Below are 17,633 nucleotides of genomic sequence, written 5' to 3' on the forward strand. Positions count from 1 at the left end.
CAAGTGAGCTGAGTTAAGCACAGCTGAGGTGGACTTGCCCGTGAAAGTAGGGTGGGTCTCAGACAGAGTCAGCTAGTAAGGGGTTGTCACATAAACAGAACGTGGCAAAATCGTCACTAGTACAGCACTAGTGTATAGTGTAGTGTGTCGTAGTGTATAGTGTAGTGTATAGTGTATAATGTAGTGTATAGTGTAGTGTATAATGTATAATGTAGTGTATAGTGTAGTATATAGTAGTGTATAGTGTAGTGTAGTGTATAGTAGTGTATAGTGTAGTGTATATTAGTGTATAGTGTAGTGTATAGTAGTGTATAGTGTAGTGTTTAATAGTGTATAGTGTAGTGTATAGTAGTGTATATAGTAGTGTATAATGTAGTGTATAACGGAGTGTATAGTGTAGTGTATAGTAGTGTATAGTGTAGTGTATAGTAGTATAGTGTATAGTAGTGTATAGTGTAGTGTATAACGTAGTGTATAGTGTAGTGTATAGTAGTGTATAGTGTAGTGTATAGTAGTGTATAGTGTATAGTAGTGTAGTGTATAGTAGTGTATAGTGTAGTGTATAGTAGTCTATAGTGTAGTGTATAGTGTAGTGTATAGTAGTGTATAATGTAGTGTATAGTGTAGTATACTAGCAGAGCACACCGGTGTGTTGGAGAGCCAAGCCACAAACATTTACAATCTGAGTAACGACGTTTCGCCCGTAATTACAACCAGCTTCATCAGGCGACAGCCAGACTCGTGGATAAGTCCTCCTGTTTCCTTCCTTACATAGCGACGTAGATGTGGTGACCACGCTTTTAGCGCTCTTGCACAAAGTGGGGGGTGGGGGGGGGGGGTGGTGGTGGTGAATGAATTAACTCAGCAGGCGTCGTCAGGCACGTGATCGACCCCCCGCATTGCCCCCAACAGTTCAGTCCGAGGCTATAGGGTGGTGGAACTTTGTCTTTGCAAGGTGCAGCCTCCGCCCCGTCGCGTGACCTTCTCCCTGGGCGACGGCCGCCTGGACGCCTGCGACTCGTCCCAGCAGAGCTTCGCCGACAGCGGCCTCGGTGAGGGGGACGCTGCAGCGGCGGTGACGGCGGCGACGACCTCCTCCTCCTCCTCCTCCACCTCCTCCGCCGCCGCCAATGCCAACGCCGGGCGCATCCGCCAGACGGACAGCGGCCTCGGCGAGGGAGAGGCGAGCTCCGACGACGGGGGCGGCCACGGAGGGGCAGCGGTGGTGGCGACGGTGGGAGGAGGAGGGGGAGATGAGCGTACGGTGCCCGATGGGTGCACGTGGGGCGTCATGCAAGCGGAGACCGGTAGGTGGCACGGACGCGCGCCCTTGTGTGGTGTGTTGTGTGTGGTGTGTGTGGTGTGTGTGGTGTGTGGTGTGTGTGTGTGGTGTGTGTGGTGTGTGTGGTGTGTGTGTGGTGTGTGTGGTGTGTGTGGTGTGTGTGTGGTGTGTGTGGTGTGTGGTGTGTGTGTGGTGTGTGGTGTGTGTGGTGTGTGTGGTGTGTGTGGTGTGTGTGGTGTGTGGTGTGTGTGGTGTGTGTGGTGTGTGTGGGGTGTGTGTGTGGTGTGTGTGGTGTGTGTGGGGTATGTGGTGTGTGTGGTGTGTGGTGTGTGTGGGGTATGTGGTGTGTGTGGTGTGTGTGGTGTGTGGTGTGTGGTGTGTGTGGTGTGTGTGGTGTGTGTGGTGTGTGTGGTGTGTGTGGTGTGTGTGGTGTGTGTGTGTGGTGTGTGTGTGTGTGTGTGTTGTGTGTGGTGTGTGTGGTGTGTGTGGGGTGTGTGGTGTGTGTGGTGTGTGTGGTGTGTGTGGTGTGTGGTGTGTGTTGTGTGTGTGGTGTGTAGGGGAGCGGTAGTGGTAGCGGTTAGCGCTACGCTGCGCTACGAACCCGGCGACACGGGTTCGATTCCCGCTCACGGCCAACACCCAGTGACGATTTTCTGAATCGGTCCCGGGCCTCGCCTAGGTCGACTCAGCCTCAAATGAGCACCTGGTGCGGTGTGCAGTAAACATCGCCACTAGGGAGACAAAGGCGGTCGGGCGTGGTGCTGGCCACCCACCCCCTCGTGTACCGTTACCGGCCTTCATAGGTGCTGCTCGCTAACAGCACTTGCCCCTACAGTCTGTTAAGGCTATACGGGGGATCTTTGTCTTTTATCTTTGTGTGCGGTAGTGGTAGCGGCTCTGCTCCCTCCCTCCCTCCCTCCCTCCCTCCCTCCCTCCCTCCCTCCCTCCCTCCCTCCCTCCCTCCCTCCCTCCCTCCCTCCCTCCCTCCCTCCCTCCCTCCCTCCCTCCCTCCCTCCCTCCCTCCCTCCCTCCCTCCCTCCCTCCCTCCCTCCCTCCCTCCCTCCCTCCCTCCCTCCCTCCCTCCCTCCCTCCCTCCCTCCCTCCCTCCCTCCCTCCCTCCCTCCCTCCCTCCCTCCCTCCCTCCCTCCCTCCCTCCCTCCCTCCCTCCCTCCCTCCCTCCCTCCCTCCGCTCCCTCCCTCCCTCCCTCTGCTGCAGACCAGGTGAGGTAGTTCAGAGTCATTATTTAGTTAAATTTTACTTCATTTCTACACACGTGAGTATGCGCTAAGAATCCGACGAGCTATAAAGCTCTTTTTCACAGAGTCCAGTTGGGGCTCAGGGGTCATAACGTTACAACAAACAAATATATATAACAAAACACATTCGGGATGCAAAGTATAGGAAATGTAAACAATTAACTTTAAAAACATACGCAAATAAAATATTTTTTTTTCACCATCATGATACAAAGTAAAGCCGACTGAGCTATGAGCTTATTTTTTCAGAAGTGACCCGGTCCCCCAAATTATAGCTCAACGAAGCGGCTATTCATGATCATCATCATGATCATCATCATCATCATGATCATCATCATGATCATCATGATCATCATCATCATCATCACGTGGACATTTAGAGCAGCAGTCACCAAATATCCTGAGCGCGCGTTGATGTTGATCCTGAACCGCGGAAGGGGAAAAATAAGTACTATTTAAAAAAAAAACTTTTTTTTTTAAAAACACGCTTTTATGAAATGTACCGTACTAGTAATGGAAGAACTCCACGACTCCAGGAAGTGACCCCGAAGCTTGCCACAACTTAAGGGGACCGTTGACAATTAGACCCAAGCCGAAACATAACATGTTAAAAAATAATGTTTAAAAATATATATTTTTTATTTTTAATCATAGAATATAGTATTGTCATCAGTATGACATAAGTATACCAAGTTTGAAGTCGATACCACATTGGGAAGTGGGTTGATATTGAGTCACAAGATTTGAGGATACAACAACAGACAGACAGAGTGAGTTAAATGAAAGGGTGTAAATAATTCCTACTGGACCCGGAAAACCGCCCCCCCCCCACAAATCTAATCTACAATTCACGTTGTTGATTGCACGGGGGACCCCTGTTTCACGTGTCTTTGTTTTGTTCTCCACTTCTATCGAGATGATGGAAACAAAATTAAAGCTTTTAAACTTCACCCCCCCCCCCCCTCGATCCCACCCCGGCAGGAATGCAGGTGGTGCTCAGACGTTCAAACAACAAACATATCTCGCGGATGTAAACGCGGCCTTACAGACGGAAATTATTCATATTATTGTCGCCTGCATTGACAACAAAGGGATCCCGTAGATACGTCGGCTTAAACCTGAGCTTGTCCCCATGCTTTGATATTCGCGTCGACTTTGCACCTGGTCGTGTTTTTTGGCATTTGTAACGCTCGCTCTAACACTGGTGGTGGCGGCGGTGGTGGCGGTGGTGGAGGTGGCGGTGGTGGTGGCGGTGGCGGTGGTGGTGTCGGTGGTGGTGGTGGCGGTGGCGGTGGTGGTGGCGGTGGCGGTGGTGGCAGTCGGGACAAGGCCACAAAGGAAGTTGTCTCTGGCGTTGGCCAATGAGTTTCAAGGACAATGCGTCCATCGTTATAATTATCAAAACCACGTCTGTTTGCACGTTTTGCATAACGCAGACTTGGAGACTTGTAAGAGGTTATTGCTGTAAGAGCCTGGGGTTCGGTAAAGAAACAATGACGGTGGTGATGATGGTGTTGATGGTGTTGATCATGGTGATGATGGCGTTGATGATGATGGTGGTAATGTTGGTGGTCATGATGGTGGTAATGGTTGAAGATAGTGGTTATGGTTGAAGATGGTGATGATGGTGGTGATGCTGACGATTTTGTTGATGATGATGTTGATGATGGTGGTAGTGATGATGGTGATGATGGTGGTGATGGTGGTGATGGTGATGGTGGTGATGATTGAAGATGGTGGTTATGGTTGAAGATGGTGATGATGGTGGTGATGGTGACGGTGTTGTTGATGATGGTGGTGATGATGGTGGTGGTGATGATGGTGGTGGTGATGATGGTGATGGTGGTGATGGTGGTTATGGTGATGATGGTGGTGATGATGGTGGTGATGCTGACTATGTTGTTGATGATGGTGCTGGTGATGGTGGTAATGGTGATGATGCTGATGATGGTGATGGTGGTGATGGTGATGGTGGTGATGATTGAAGATGGTGGTTATGGTTGAAGATAGTGATGATTGTGATGATGGTGGTGATGGTGACGGTGTTGTTGATGATGGTGGTGAGGATGTTGATGATGGGGATGTTGGTGGTGATGGTGATTATGGTGGTAGTGATGATGGTGGTGGTGATGATGGTGATGGTGGTGATGATGGTGGTGATGATGATGGTGATGGTGGTGATGGTGATGATGGTGGTGATGATGGTGGTGATGGTGATGATGATGCTGACGATGTTGTTGATGATGGTGCTGGTGATGGTGGTGATGATGGTGATGATGGTGATGTTGATGATGGTGGTAGTGATGATGATGGTGGTGGTGATGATGGTGATGGTGGTGATGGTGATGATGGTGGTGATGATGATGCTGACGATGTTGTTGATGATGGTGCTAGTGATGGTGGTGATGGTGGTGATGATGTTGATGATGGTGATGTTGGTGGTGATGATGTTGATGATGGTGATGTTGGTGGTGATGGTGATTATGGGAGGAGGGTATTCCAGAGTGGAGCGGTGCGAGAGAAGAAGCAGAGAGAGAAGTGAGGTGACCTGCGGTGTGGTTAGTGGGGTGAGTGTCATTATGCTCGGTGGTTGTGACACACCACGTGTCATCGTACTGGCTGGTTGTGACACAGCGAGTGTGATTGTAGTGGCTGGTTGTGACACACCAGGTGTGATTGTAGTGGCTGGTTGTGACACACCAGGTGTGATTGTAGTGGCTGGTTGTGACACACCAGGTGTGATTGTAGTGGCTGGTTGTGACACACCAGGTGTGATTGTAGTGGCTGGTTGTGACACAGCGAGTGTGATTGTAGTGGCTGGTTGTGACACAGCGAGTGTGATTGTAGTGGCTGGTTGTGACACACCAGGTGTGATTGTAGTGGCTGGTTGTGACACACCAGGTGTGATTGTAGTGGCTGGTTGTGACACACCAGGTGTGATTGTAGTGGCTGGTTGTGAGACACCAGGTGTGATTGTAGTGGCTGGTTGTGACACAGCGAGTGTGATTGTAGTGGCTGGTTGTGACACAGCGAGTGTGATTGTAGTGGCTGGTTGTGACACAACGAGTGTGATTGTAGTGGCTGGTTGTGACACACCAGGTGTGATTGTAGTGGCTGGTTGTGACACACCAGGTGTGATTGTAGTGGCTGGTTGTGACACACCAGGTGTGATTGTAGTGGCTGGTTGTGACACACCAGGTGTGATTGTAGTGGCTGGTTGTGACACAGCGAGTGTGATTGTAGTGGCTGGTTGTGACACAGCGAGTGTGATTGTAGTGGCTGGTTGTGACACACCAGGTGTGATTGTAGTGGCTGGTTGTGACACACCAGGTGTGATTGTAGTGGCTAGTTGTGACACACCAGGTGTGATTGTAGTGGCTGGTTGTGACACAGCGAGTCGTACCGAGTGCTGGATGAGCAATTGGTCCGAGTTGGCGGTCGCGATGTCACCAGTTGCCGCGCCGCTGATTAGAAGCTGCAAAGCCTCCGTCGGCTGATCTCTTGCAATCAGGGATCATCAGGGATCATCAGAGATCATCCCGGATTGCAGTCGATCTGTCAAGGATGAACACGGGCAGGGAGGGAGTTGTAAGAGGAGACTCTGAGCGCGTGATGCCGCGTGCCATTTCATTGCCGCGTGCCATTTCATTGCCGCGTGTTCACCACACACACACACCACACACACACACCACACCACATACACTACACACACACCACACACACCACACACACACCACACACACACACACCACACACACCACACACACACACCACACACACACACCACACACACAAACACCACACACACACACCACATACACTACACACACACCACACACACCACACACACACCACACATACACCACACACACCACACACTACACACCACACACACCACACCACACACACACACCACACACACACACCACATACACACACCACACACACACACCATACACAGCACACACACATCACACACCACACCACACACCACACACACACACCATACACACCACACACACCACACCATACACACACCACACACACCACACACCTTGCGTCTCCCCGGTATCTCCCGGCATCTCCCGGCGTGTTTCCCCGTGTCATCTCCCTGCGTGTCTCCCCGTGTCTTCTCCCGATATATCCCTGTGTCTTCCCCTTTGCTATCTCTCAGTATCTCCCCATGTCTGCCGATATCTCCCCTTGTCTCTGCATGCCATCTCCCCGTGTCTTCTCCGGGTATCTCGCCGTGTCATTGTCCCGATGTCTTTCCATCCGTGTCTCTCGGTATCTCCCCGTGTCTCTACATGCCATCTTCCCGTGTCTCTCGGTATCTCCCCGTGTCTCTACATGCCATCTCCCCGGGTCTCCCCGTATCTCCTGGCATCTCCCCGTGTCTTTTTGCGTCATATTCCCGATGTCTCTCCAGCCGTGTCTCCCGGTCTCTCTCCCCCCGTGTCTCCCGGTCTCTCTCCCCGTGTCTCTCAGTCTCCCCCCGTGTCTCCCAGCCTCTCCCCCGTGTCTCCCGGTCTCTCTCCCCGTGTCTCCCGGTGTCTCTCCCCGTGTCTCCCGGTCTCTCTCCCCGTGTCTCCCGGTCTCTCTCCCCCTGTCTCCCGGTCTCTCTCCCCGTGTCTCCCGGCCTCTCTCCCCGTGTCTCCCGGTCTCTCTCCCCCCGTGTCTCCCGGCCTCTCTCCCTGTGTCTCCCGGTCTCTCTCCCCCCGTGTCTCCCGGTCTCTCTCCCCATGTCTCCCGGTGTCTCTCCCCGTGTCTCCCGGTGTCTCTCCCCGTGCCTCCCGGTCTCTCTCCCCGTGTCTCCCGGTCTCTCTCCCCGTGTCTCCCAGTCTCTCTCCCCGTGTCTCCCGGTCTCTCTCCCCGTGTCTCCCGGCCTCTCTCCCCGTGTCTCCCGGTCTCTCTCCCCCCGTGTCTCCCGGCCTCTCTCCCCGTGTCTCCCGGTCTCTCTCCCCCCGTGTCTCCCGGTCTCTCTCCCCGTGTCTCCCGGTATCTCTCCCCGTGTCTCCCGGTCTCTCTCCCCGTGTCTCCTGGTTTCTCTCCCTGTGTCCCCCGGTCTCTCTCCCCGTGTCTCTCGGTCTCTCTCCCCGTGTCTCCCGGTCTCTCTCCCCGTGTCTCCCGGTCTCTCTCCCCGTGTCTCCCGGTCTCTCTCCCCGTGTCTCCCGGTCTCTCTCTCCCCGTGTCTCCCGGTCTCTTTCCTCATGTCTCCCGGTCTCTCTCCCCGTGTCTCTCGGTCTTTCTCTCCGTGTCTCCCGGCTTCTCTCCCCGTGTCTCCCGGTCTCTCTCCCCGTGTCTCCTGGCCTGTCTCCCCGTGTCTCTCAGTCTCCCCCCGTGTCTCCCGGTGTCTCTCCCCGTGTCTCCCTGCTTCTCTCCCCGTGTCTCCCGGTCTTTCTCCCCGTGTCTCCCGGTCTCTCTCCCCCCGTGTCTCCCTGCCTCTCTCCCCCCGTGTCTCCCGGTATCTCTCCCCGTGTCTCCCGGTCTCTCTCCCCGTGTCTCCCGGTCTCTCTCCCCGTGTCTCCCGGTCTCTCTCCCCGTGTCTCCCGGTCTCTCTCCCCGTGTCTCCCGGCCTCTCTTCCCGTGTATCCCGGTCTCTCTCCCCCCGTGTCTCCCTGCCTCTCTCCCCGTGTCTCCTGGCCTCTCTCCCCGTGTCTCCCGGTCTCTCCCCCCCGTGTCTCCCGGTCTCTCTCCCAGTGTCTCCCGGTCTCTCTCTCCCCGTGTCTCCCGGTCTCTCTCCCCATGTCTCCCGGTCTCTCTCCCCGTGTCTCCCGGTCTCTCTCTCCCCGTGTCTCTCGGTGTCTCTCCCCGTGTCTCCCGGTCTCTCTCCCCCGTGTCTCCTGGTCTCTCTCCCCGTGTCTCCCGGTCTCTCTCTCCCCGTGTCTCCTGGTCTCTCTCCCCATGTCTCCCGGTCTCTCTCCCTGTGTCTCCCGGTCTCTCTCTCCCCGTGTCTCTCGGTGTCTCTCCCCGTGTCTCCCGGTCTCTCCCCCCCGTGTCTCCCGGTCTCTCTCCCCGTGTCTCCCGGTCTCTCTCTCCCCGTGTCTCTCGGTGTCTCTCCCCGTGTCTCCCGGTCTCTCCCCCCCGTGTCTCCCGGTCTCTCTCCCTGTGTCTCCCGGTCTCTCTCTCCCCGTGTCTCCCGGTCTCTCTCCCTGTGTCTCCCGGTCTCTCTCTCCCCGTGTCTCCCGGTCTCTCCCCCCGTGTCTCCCGGTCTCTCTCTCCCCATGTCTCCCGGTCTCTCTCTCCCCGTGTCTCCCGGTCTCTCTCTCCGCGTGTCTCTCGGTCTCTCTCCCCGTGTCTCCCGGTCTCTCTCTCCCCGTGTCTCTCGGTCTCTCTCCCCGTGTCTCCCGGTCTCTCTCTCCCCGTGTCTCCCGGTCTCTCTCCCCGTGTCTCCCGGTCTCTCTCCCCGTGTCTCCCGGTCTCTCCCCCCGTGTCTCCGCCTCTCTCTCCCCGTGTCTCCCGCTCTCTCTCTCCCCGTGTCTCCCGGTGTTTCTCCCCGTGTCTCCCGGTCTCTCTCTCCCCGTGTCTCCCGGTGTCTCTCTCCTTGTCTACCGGTCTCTCTTTCCCCGTGTCTCCCGGTGTCTCTCCCCGTGTCTCCCGGTCTCTCTCCCCGTGTCTCCCGGTCTCTCTCCCCGTGTCTCCCGGTCTCTCTCTCTCCCCGTGTCTCCCGGTCTCTCTCCCCGTGTCTCCCGGTCTCTCTCTCTCCCCGTGTCTCTCGGTCTCTCTCCCCGTGTCTTCCGGTCTCTCTCCCCCTGTGTCTCCTGGTCTCTCCCCCCGTGTCTCCCGGCCTCTCTCCCCGTGTCGCCCGGTCTCTCTCCCCGTGTCTCCCGGTGTCTCTCTCCCCGTGTCTCCCGGTCTCTCTCCCCGTGTCTCCCGGTCTCTCTCTCCCCGTGTCTCCCGGTCTCTCTCTCCCCGTGTCTCCCGGTCTCTCTCCCCGTCTCTCCCGGTCTCTCTCCCCGTGTCTCTCGGTCTCTCTCCCCGTGTCTCCCGGCCTCTCTCCCCGTGTCTGTCGGTGTCTCTCCCCGTGTCTCCCGGTCTCTCTCCCCGTGTCTCCCGGTGTCTCTCCCCGTGTCTCCCGGTCTCTCTCTCCCCGTGTCTCCCGGTCTCTCTCCCCGTGTCTCCCGGTCTCTCTCCCCGTGTCTCCCGGTCTCTCTCTCCCCGCGTCTCCCGGTGTCTCTCCCCGTGTCTCTCGCGATCGGCACCCCCCTTCCAGGTGTCTCACCCCTCCGTGTGCCACGGCCTTCACCCTGCGAGCTTCGCTAATCCTCTTCCACCACCCGCCTCTCTCCTTAATCCGACGCAGGCGTCTTAACCAATTACATAGCCCGCGTAGGAGGTGTCGGTGCAGGTGGGGCTCGTGGTGGCTCTTTAGCGAATCACGCGCACGTGAATTAAATATGAAGTCGCTTTAATCTGCGGTCGTGCTCTAATCTGAGTGAACGAGGTTCCTGGATTATGGATCGAGGTGTAGAGCCGAAACATCCAACCCCCCCCCCCCTCCTCCCACCCCCCCCTCGCCTTCCTCCCTCCCACCCACCCACCCCCCCTTCTCGCCTTCCTCCCCCCCACTCCCGCCCCCCCCCACTCCACCCCCGGTGTCGTGAACGACTTCGGCACGCGGCCTGCCACTTGGCAGCCGAAAACGCCGCCTCTGACGACTGCCGGTCGCAGTTTAAGGAAATTGGGGAGCGGGGGGGGGCATCACGTGGCCTACTGGGGGCGGCATCACGTGGCCTACTGGGGGGGGGCATCACGCGGCCCCCTGGGGGTGCGTGATTCCCTCTCTGGGGGGGGCTTTGGCGGGGGGGGGGGGTGGTCGCGAGACACGGCAAGATTTTTATTCCCTAGAAGAAGGTAAAATAATCGACGACACAAATTGAGCATGCGCAACGTAAGTCGCCTACTCCCCCCACCTCCCCTCCATGCGTTTAAAGGTTTAATCAACCAGTTTGTTTAAATTATTTAAACCACGTCACAATAGGTGGGGGTGGGGAGTGGGGAGTGGGGGGGACTTCCTCCCCCACCCCCCCCGCCCACTCCCGCCAGGGTTCCGAGTCGTCTCAATGTCACCGCCAAAGTCGTCCACCGCTGATTTATTTAGTTTGTTTGTTTCTTCCCGGAGACGCGGCTCCCCTGTCCCTTTCATTTTGTTGTTGTTGTGGTGGTGGTGGTCACCCTCGTTCTTAATTTACGAGCAAGACAGAGGCAGACACAGACGCAGGCAGGCAAGTGACGCCGCCCGTTTGTTCGCTCGAAATAATTTATTTTCAGTGGGTCGCCATCACCAACCCTCCCTCCCCTCCTCCTCCTATCTCCCACCTTCTCGCAGTACGCATGGAAGATTCTCCGGGGGGGGGCCTTGAGGGCAACTTAAATCAGCCTCTCTCGGGTGAAATGATTTAAGCCGTCCGCTCGCTAATGGCAAAGCTGTCCTGCTGAGACTGGAGCCGTCTTTGCTGACCGACGTGTGTGTGCGTGTGTGTGCGTGTGTGCGTGTGTGTGTGTGGTTTTTTTGTGGCGTTAATTCACCCGGCGGACTGCATGGATATTTGTGGGTTTCTTGAGCCCCCCTCCCCTCTCCCCCCCCCCATGAGACCCCTGCCCCCCCCCTCCCCTCTAATGTCTAGGGCTGGGACGATTAGCCTATTAAGTAAATTAATTCAAATTTACCCTCGCGAATCATCGCGGTGGCAGCAGCGGCAACGCGTCCAGCTGATGGGTCCCAAGGTCGAGTTGGGCCCCCTAGCTCAGGATCAGAATATTTGTTTGTACCGGAGGAATCCGGTGAGCTGTAAAGCTCTTTGTCCGCAGATGTCCAGTAATCTCATCCGCGCACACACACACACAAAACCATGGCAGCAGCAGGCGCGGATACTTCTTGGCAGATGTTCACAGATGCTGCTGCTGCTGTTACCGCTGCGAAGAGAGGGCTTTTGCAGAGAGAGCGAGAGAGAGAGTTGGCCTCGTGTCGCTCTTCCCCCTCCTCCTCCTCCGTTGAAGGAGCTCACAGACCACAGCGGGTGTACTGCGTGGTCCATAGACTAAACATTGTCCATAGACTAACATTGCACATGGACGAACATCGCTCATAGATTAACATTATCCGTAGTATTACATTGCTTTAGACTAAACATGGGCCGTATAAATCTTGACTTAAAGCTTTCGTGACTGCAGGAATTAATATTCTTTGGGTGTTTCGGTAAAGTCACGTAGGTAGGGTTCAAAGCAAATAACAAAAAATAACAAGAAAGTACGACGTTTCAATCGCAACACAATCGTTCGTCAGCAGGAAGAGGGGGTTAGCTTCTAAAGGTTTGAAATGGAGGGAGCCCAAATGTCAGCAGCCAATGCAAATGTGATTGGTTGGTAGCGTCGCGACGCTGGTGGGATTTCCCACCAATCAAAGGGCTGGCCAGTAAAAAATTAGCATGATAATGTGAGAGATTAGCATGTTAATGTGAGAGATTAGCATGTTAATGTGAGAGATTAGCATGTTAATGTGAGAGCTTAGCATGTTAATGTGAGAGATTAGCATGTTAATGTGAGAGATTAGCATGTTAATGTGAGAGATTAACATGTTAATGTGAGAGATTAGCATGTTAATGTGATAGATTAACATGTTAATGTGAAAGATTAGCGTGTTTATGTGCGATTATCATGTTGATGTGAGAGATAAGCATGTTAATGTCAGATCAGCATGCCAATGTGAGAGATTATCATGTTAATGTGAGAGATTAGCATGTTAATGTAAAAAAAATGCATGATAATGTGAGAGATTGACATGGTACTGCGAGAGATTATCATGTTAATTCGAGATATTATCATGTTAATGTGAAAGATTATCATGTTAATGTGAGAGATTAGCATGTTAATGTGCGAGATTGGCATGTTAATGTGCAATATTAGCATGTTAATGGGAGATTGTTGAGATGCCTCTATGTTAACGGGTGAGATTAACATGTTAATGGGAGAGATTAGCATGTTTATGTGAGAGATTAGCTCGTTAATGTGAGAGATTAGCATGTTAATGGGAGATCGTTGAGAGGCATATATGTTAATTGGTAAGATGAACATGTTAGTGGGAGAGAATAGCATGTTAATGTGAGAGATTAGCTCGTTAATGTGAGAGATTTGCATGTTAATGGGAGATCGTTGAGAGGCATATATGTTAATGGGTAAGAATAGCATGTTAGTGGGAGAGATTAGCATGTTAATGGGAGAGATTAGCTTGTTAATGTGAAATATTAGCATGTTAATGGGAGATCGCTGAGAGGCATATATGTTAATGGGTAAGATTTGCATGTTAGTGGGAGAGATTAGCATGTTAATGTGGGAGATTATCATGTTAATGTGTAAGATTAGCATGTTAATGTGAGAGATTGGCATGTTAATGGGAGATCGCTGAGAGGCATATATGTTTACGGGTGAGATTAACATGTTAATGGGAGCGTTTAGCGTGTTTATGTGAGCGATTAGCTCGTTAATGTGAGAGATTAGCATGTTAATGGGAGATCGTTGAGAGACATATATGTTAATGGGTAAGATTAGCATGTTAGTGGGAGAGATTAGCATGTTAATGTGAGAGATTAGCTCGTTAATGTGAGAGATTAGCATGTGAGTGGGAGAGATTAGCATGTTAATGTGAGAGATTGGCATGTTAATGGGAGATCGCAAAGCAAAAACCTCGAGTTCGGTGAGCGAGGTGGCTGTGTTACGGTGAGAAATGTAACCTGTTAATGTAAAATCAGAGAGCCGAAAATAACAACTGTCATCGGAAGCTGGTAGGATGGGAACATCACAGCCAGTTATGACTTCCAATGATTGCTCAGTATTGTACCCATCTTCTCTATTGAAATTGTGTCTGTGCCAATATATATATGGATGGCTTCATAAACGAATCTTTGTTGATGGCCAGTGGGTTTGCAAAGTACCTTCGTCTTAGAGAAATCAATTTCGCTGCGAGCCCACCGCATTGAAACAATGATCAGCCACGGCCCGGGGTATTGGTCCTACCGTCCTTCAGATCCGCCTGACGTTCACAAACACGGTCCGAGACGCGTCGCTTAATTTCCCGCAAGGTAACAACTGCCGCAGCAGACACAGCTTAGTTTGTAGACGCCAGCGGGTGTTGCGTGTCGGGGGGATCGCATCCTTCACAGACGGGATCAGATCACGAATTTTACGTACTGTGTTGAATCGAACAAGAGGCAAACGAAGCCACGCGGACAACGCAATGGAATACAATACGACGTGGGGAACCCTTGTACGCGTCTCCATGGGTTCGTAGTTTGCGATGCGCCCCAGCCCTGCCGTGCGACCCATCCAACCTCCCATGCGCACGGCTATGGATTCGTTTCGCGCTCTGCATCCGTCTCGGCCTCTGTGGCTCAGCGAGTCTGCTCCGGGTAACACCGCGGCATTTGTAATTCACTCCCGGATTGATTGTGAGAGAGGAGGGCGCCTGGTGGTGGGAGGGGAGGGGGGGGGGGTGGGGGTAGTGAAGATTGATAAGCGGCAGATTGGCTCGTTCCGTAATATTCCGTGAGTGCAAACGATGTTTCTTTTTTTAAAAAAAATATTTATATCGTTATTGTTTTTTTTATTTGTTGGGTCATACGTTATCCTTAAAGCATTTAAACGCGTGTTAACGTGATGCGTAATTGTTACGAATAGTGGTCTCTGGCGAAGGGGCCGGGAATGGCTTTAGCATGGCACAAGGGGGGCTGAGTTGAATCTTCACGTTGCTCAGGGGGTTGTCACTCTTGGCCTGGCCCCGCCTTCACAGATGAGGCATTGCTGCAGCCCCGATAATTAAGGCGGTACAACGTTGTTCGTAATGTTTTAAAAAAACTAATAAATAGCTTTGCGTAGTCGTAGGTGTGACAAACCGATTTTTGTTCGGAGGAATTTTCCACAATTCTGGCCGTTGTCTCACGAAGCTGGTGAATGTATATGCTCTAACTTTAATATAGCTATTTCTGTGACCAGTTACAAGCTAATCACTCAGCTATTTCAATGCTAAATTCTATGCTAATTCCTTTGTCAAGGGGTGGCTTTGCAGATGTGTATGCTGTATGCTTTAACTTTAACATAGCCATTTCTGTGACCAGTCACAAGCTAATCACTCAGCCATTTCAATGCTAAGTTCTATGCTAATTCCTTTGTCAAGGGGTGCCTCTGCGGATGTGTATGCTTTAACTTTAACATAGCCATTTCTGTGACCAGTCACAAGCTAATCACTCAGCCATTTCAATGCTAAATTCTATGCTAATTCCTTTGTCAAGGGGTGCCTCTGTGGATGTGTATGCTTTAACTTTAACATAGCCATTTCTGTGACCAGTCACAAGCTAATCACTCAGCTATTTCAATGCTAAATTATATGCTAATTCCTTTGTCAAGGCGCTTTGTTTCTTCTCACACAGCTTAAAGGTCGTGATCTGAACGTGGCTTTTTTAACTCCAGCGTTGTCCTCCAGACAGTCTCGTCCCTTCACCTGATGAAGGCCGCTTGTGTTGTTGCCGAAACGTCGTGATTTTTGTTATTTTATTTTTTTACCTACGTGACTTTACCCAATAGAACCAATGAGTATGCTGGTTGTTGTGGTTGTTGTGGTTGTTGTTGTTGTAATTACCGGCGAGACGTCACGCTACTTGAACAGCAAATGTTGTGGGCTTACTCTCCAACACACAACCCGTGTCCCCCTGAACTAGCAGCGAATTGGCACGTTTTGTTGGCGTGACAAACCCCCTTACTAACTGGTTGCCGTGTTGGCGGTGGCGGGTTTAACGACACACACTTAGACTTGACTTAGGGGCCGTCCATAAATGACGTCACGTACCTGGGGGGGGGGGTGGGGGGGTGGGAGTCAGACATTTGTGACGAGGGAGGGTGTTGAGAAATGTGACGTCACATCAAAATGCGCAACTTTAAATAAATGTAGACAAACACGTTCTACATAATTAGACCTCCTTTGCCAGTAACAAAATGTAATAATAATAGGGTTTTTCCCCTTTTTTCTGGCAACAAAACTGAAACCTTTTTTTTACAAGGATTCATGTTGCTGCATTAACCACAATACCTGCAGTTAAAATGCAAATAAAAAAACATACTATGATAATATATGTGGCATTGTCCTTGAAACTGATTGGTCCACACCAAGGGACGGCTTTCTTTTGAGCCTCAACTCAATTGGTGCTCGACCAGATGACGCCAAAAGGCGTACAGCTCAAAGACAATGCACTATCAAAGTAATGCGGTCTAATGATGTAGATGCTCACCCCGAGCCCTCATTACTTTGATAGTGCATTGTCTTTGAGCTGTGTGACGCCTTTTGGCGTCATCTGGTCGAGCACAAATTGGGTCGAGGCTCAAAAGAAAGCCGTCCCTTGGTGTGGACCAATCAGTTTCAAGAACAATGCATATATTATCATAGTATGTTTTTTGTTTGCATTTTGACTGCAGGTATTGTGGTTAATGCAGACATGAATCCTTGTATAAAGGTTTCAGTTTTGTTGCCAGAAAAAAGGGGAAAAAATCCTATTATTAAACACGTTCTACTTAAAATTTGAGTTAAAGCTTTCGTGACTGCAGTGATTCATATCATGCGTTCTACTTAAGTAGATATACTTTTTAATAAATGTTTTCTCCTACAACATCATAGTGCAGCGCCACATTAAATACGCACTACAATGACAATAGTTTAAAGCGATTTGAAGCATGTTTTTTTTTTTGGGGGGGGGGGAGGGGGCAGAGCTTTGTGACGCCGTGTGACGAGGGGGGAGGGGGTAAAAAAATCGTCCAAAATCGCGTGACGTCATTTATGGACGGCCCCTTAACATATTTATACTTACGAGATCTAACCACCCACCCCCTCCCCATTATGGTTTTGTTTGCGCGATTTTAGTTGAGCGGGGTCGTGCATCGATTTATCGGCGGTTCGTGTCCATGCCGCTCTTTAAATTGTTCACAGCTGCACCACGGTTCCAAGTGGCATTTCTAACTAGTAAGGCGCTCGGTGTCTCTCCTCGCGTGTGCGTGTGGGGTCTGAAGAAGTGTCACTACCTCCCTCTCAGCCACCCACCCACCCCTCGCCCTCCACCCACCCACCCACCCCCACGCCACCCATCCACCCACCCCCACGCCACCCACCCACCCACCCACCCCCACGCCCTCCACCCACCCACCCACCCACCCCCACGCCCTCCACCCACCCACCCACCCACCCCCACGCCCTCCACCCACCCACCCACCCACCCCCACGCCCTCCACCCACCCACCCACCCCCACGCCCTCCACCCACCCACCCACCCACCCCCACGCCCTCCACCCACCCACCCACCCACCCACCCCCACGCCCTCCACCCACCCACCCACCCACCCCCACGCCCTCCACCCACCCACCCACCCCCACGCCCTCCACCCACCCACCCACCCACCCCCACGCCCTCCACCCACCCACCCACCCACGCCCTCCACCCACCCACCCACCCACCCCCACGCCCTCCACCCACCCACCCACCCACCCACCCCCACGCCCTCCACCCCCACGCCCTCCACCCACCCACCCCCACGCCCTCCACCCACCCACCCACCCACCCCCACGCCCTCCACCCACCCACCCACCCACCCCCACGCCCTCCACCCACCCACCCACCCCCACGCCTTTCACCCACCCACGCCTTCCACCCACCCACCCCCACGCCCTCCACCCACCCACCCACCCACCCCCACGCCCTCCACCCACCCACCCACCCCCACGCCTTTCACCCACCCACGCCTTCCACCCACCCACCCCCACGCCCTCCACCCACCCACCCACCCACCCCCACGCCCTCCACCCACCCACCCACCCACCCCCACGCCCTCCACCCACCCACCCACCCACCCCCACGCCCTCCACCCACCCACCCACCCACCCACCCCCACGCCCTCCACCCACCCACCCACCCACCCCCACGCCCTCCACCCACCCACCCACCCCCCCCCACGCCCTCCACCCACCCACCCACCCCACGCCCTCCATCACCCACCCACCCACCCACCTCCACCCACCCACCCACCCCCACGCCCTCCACCCACCCACCCACCCACCCCC

General features: G+C 53.4%; 1 protein-coding gene across 3 annotated transcripts in view; it reads left to right on the top strand.

The window, feature by feature from the left end:
* The window catches only part of LOC116937942 (uncharacterized), a 276,405-nt gene that overhangs the window by 238,762 nt on the left and 20,010 nt on the right, over nt 1–17,633 (top strand). For 2 of the 3 annotated variants that reach the window (XM_076053470.1, XM_076053469.1), the window contains one exon: nt 956–1,307. In XM_076053470.1, the coding sequence (XP_075909585.1) occupies nt 956–1,307 (352 nt within the window). The remainder of the gene's footprint in view (nt 1–955; nt 1,308–17,633) is intronic. The other variant, XM_076053471.1, reaches the window with a different exon arrangement.

This window comes from Petromyzon marinus, chromosome 61, assembly GCF_048934315.1.
Source record: "Petromyzon marinus isolate PM22_M1 ecotype Great Lakes invasive population chromosome 61, UKy_Petmar_22M1.pri1.0, whole genome shotgun sequence".
Classification (NCBI taxonomy): domain Eukaryota; kingdom Metazoa; phylum Chordata; class Hyperoartia; order Petromyzontiformes; family Petromyzontidae; genus Petromyzon; species Petromyzon marinus.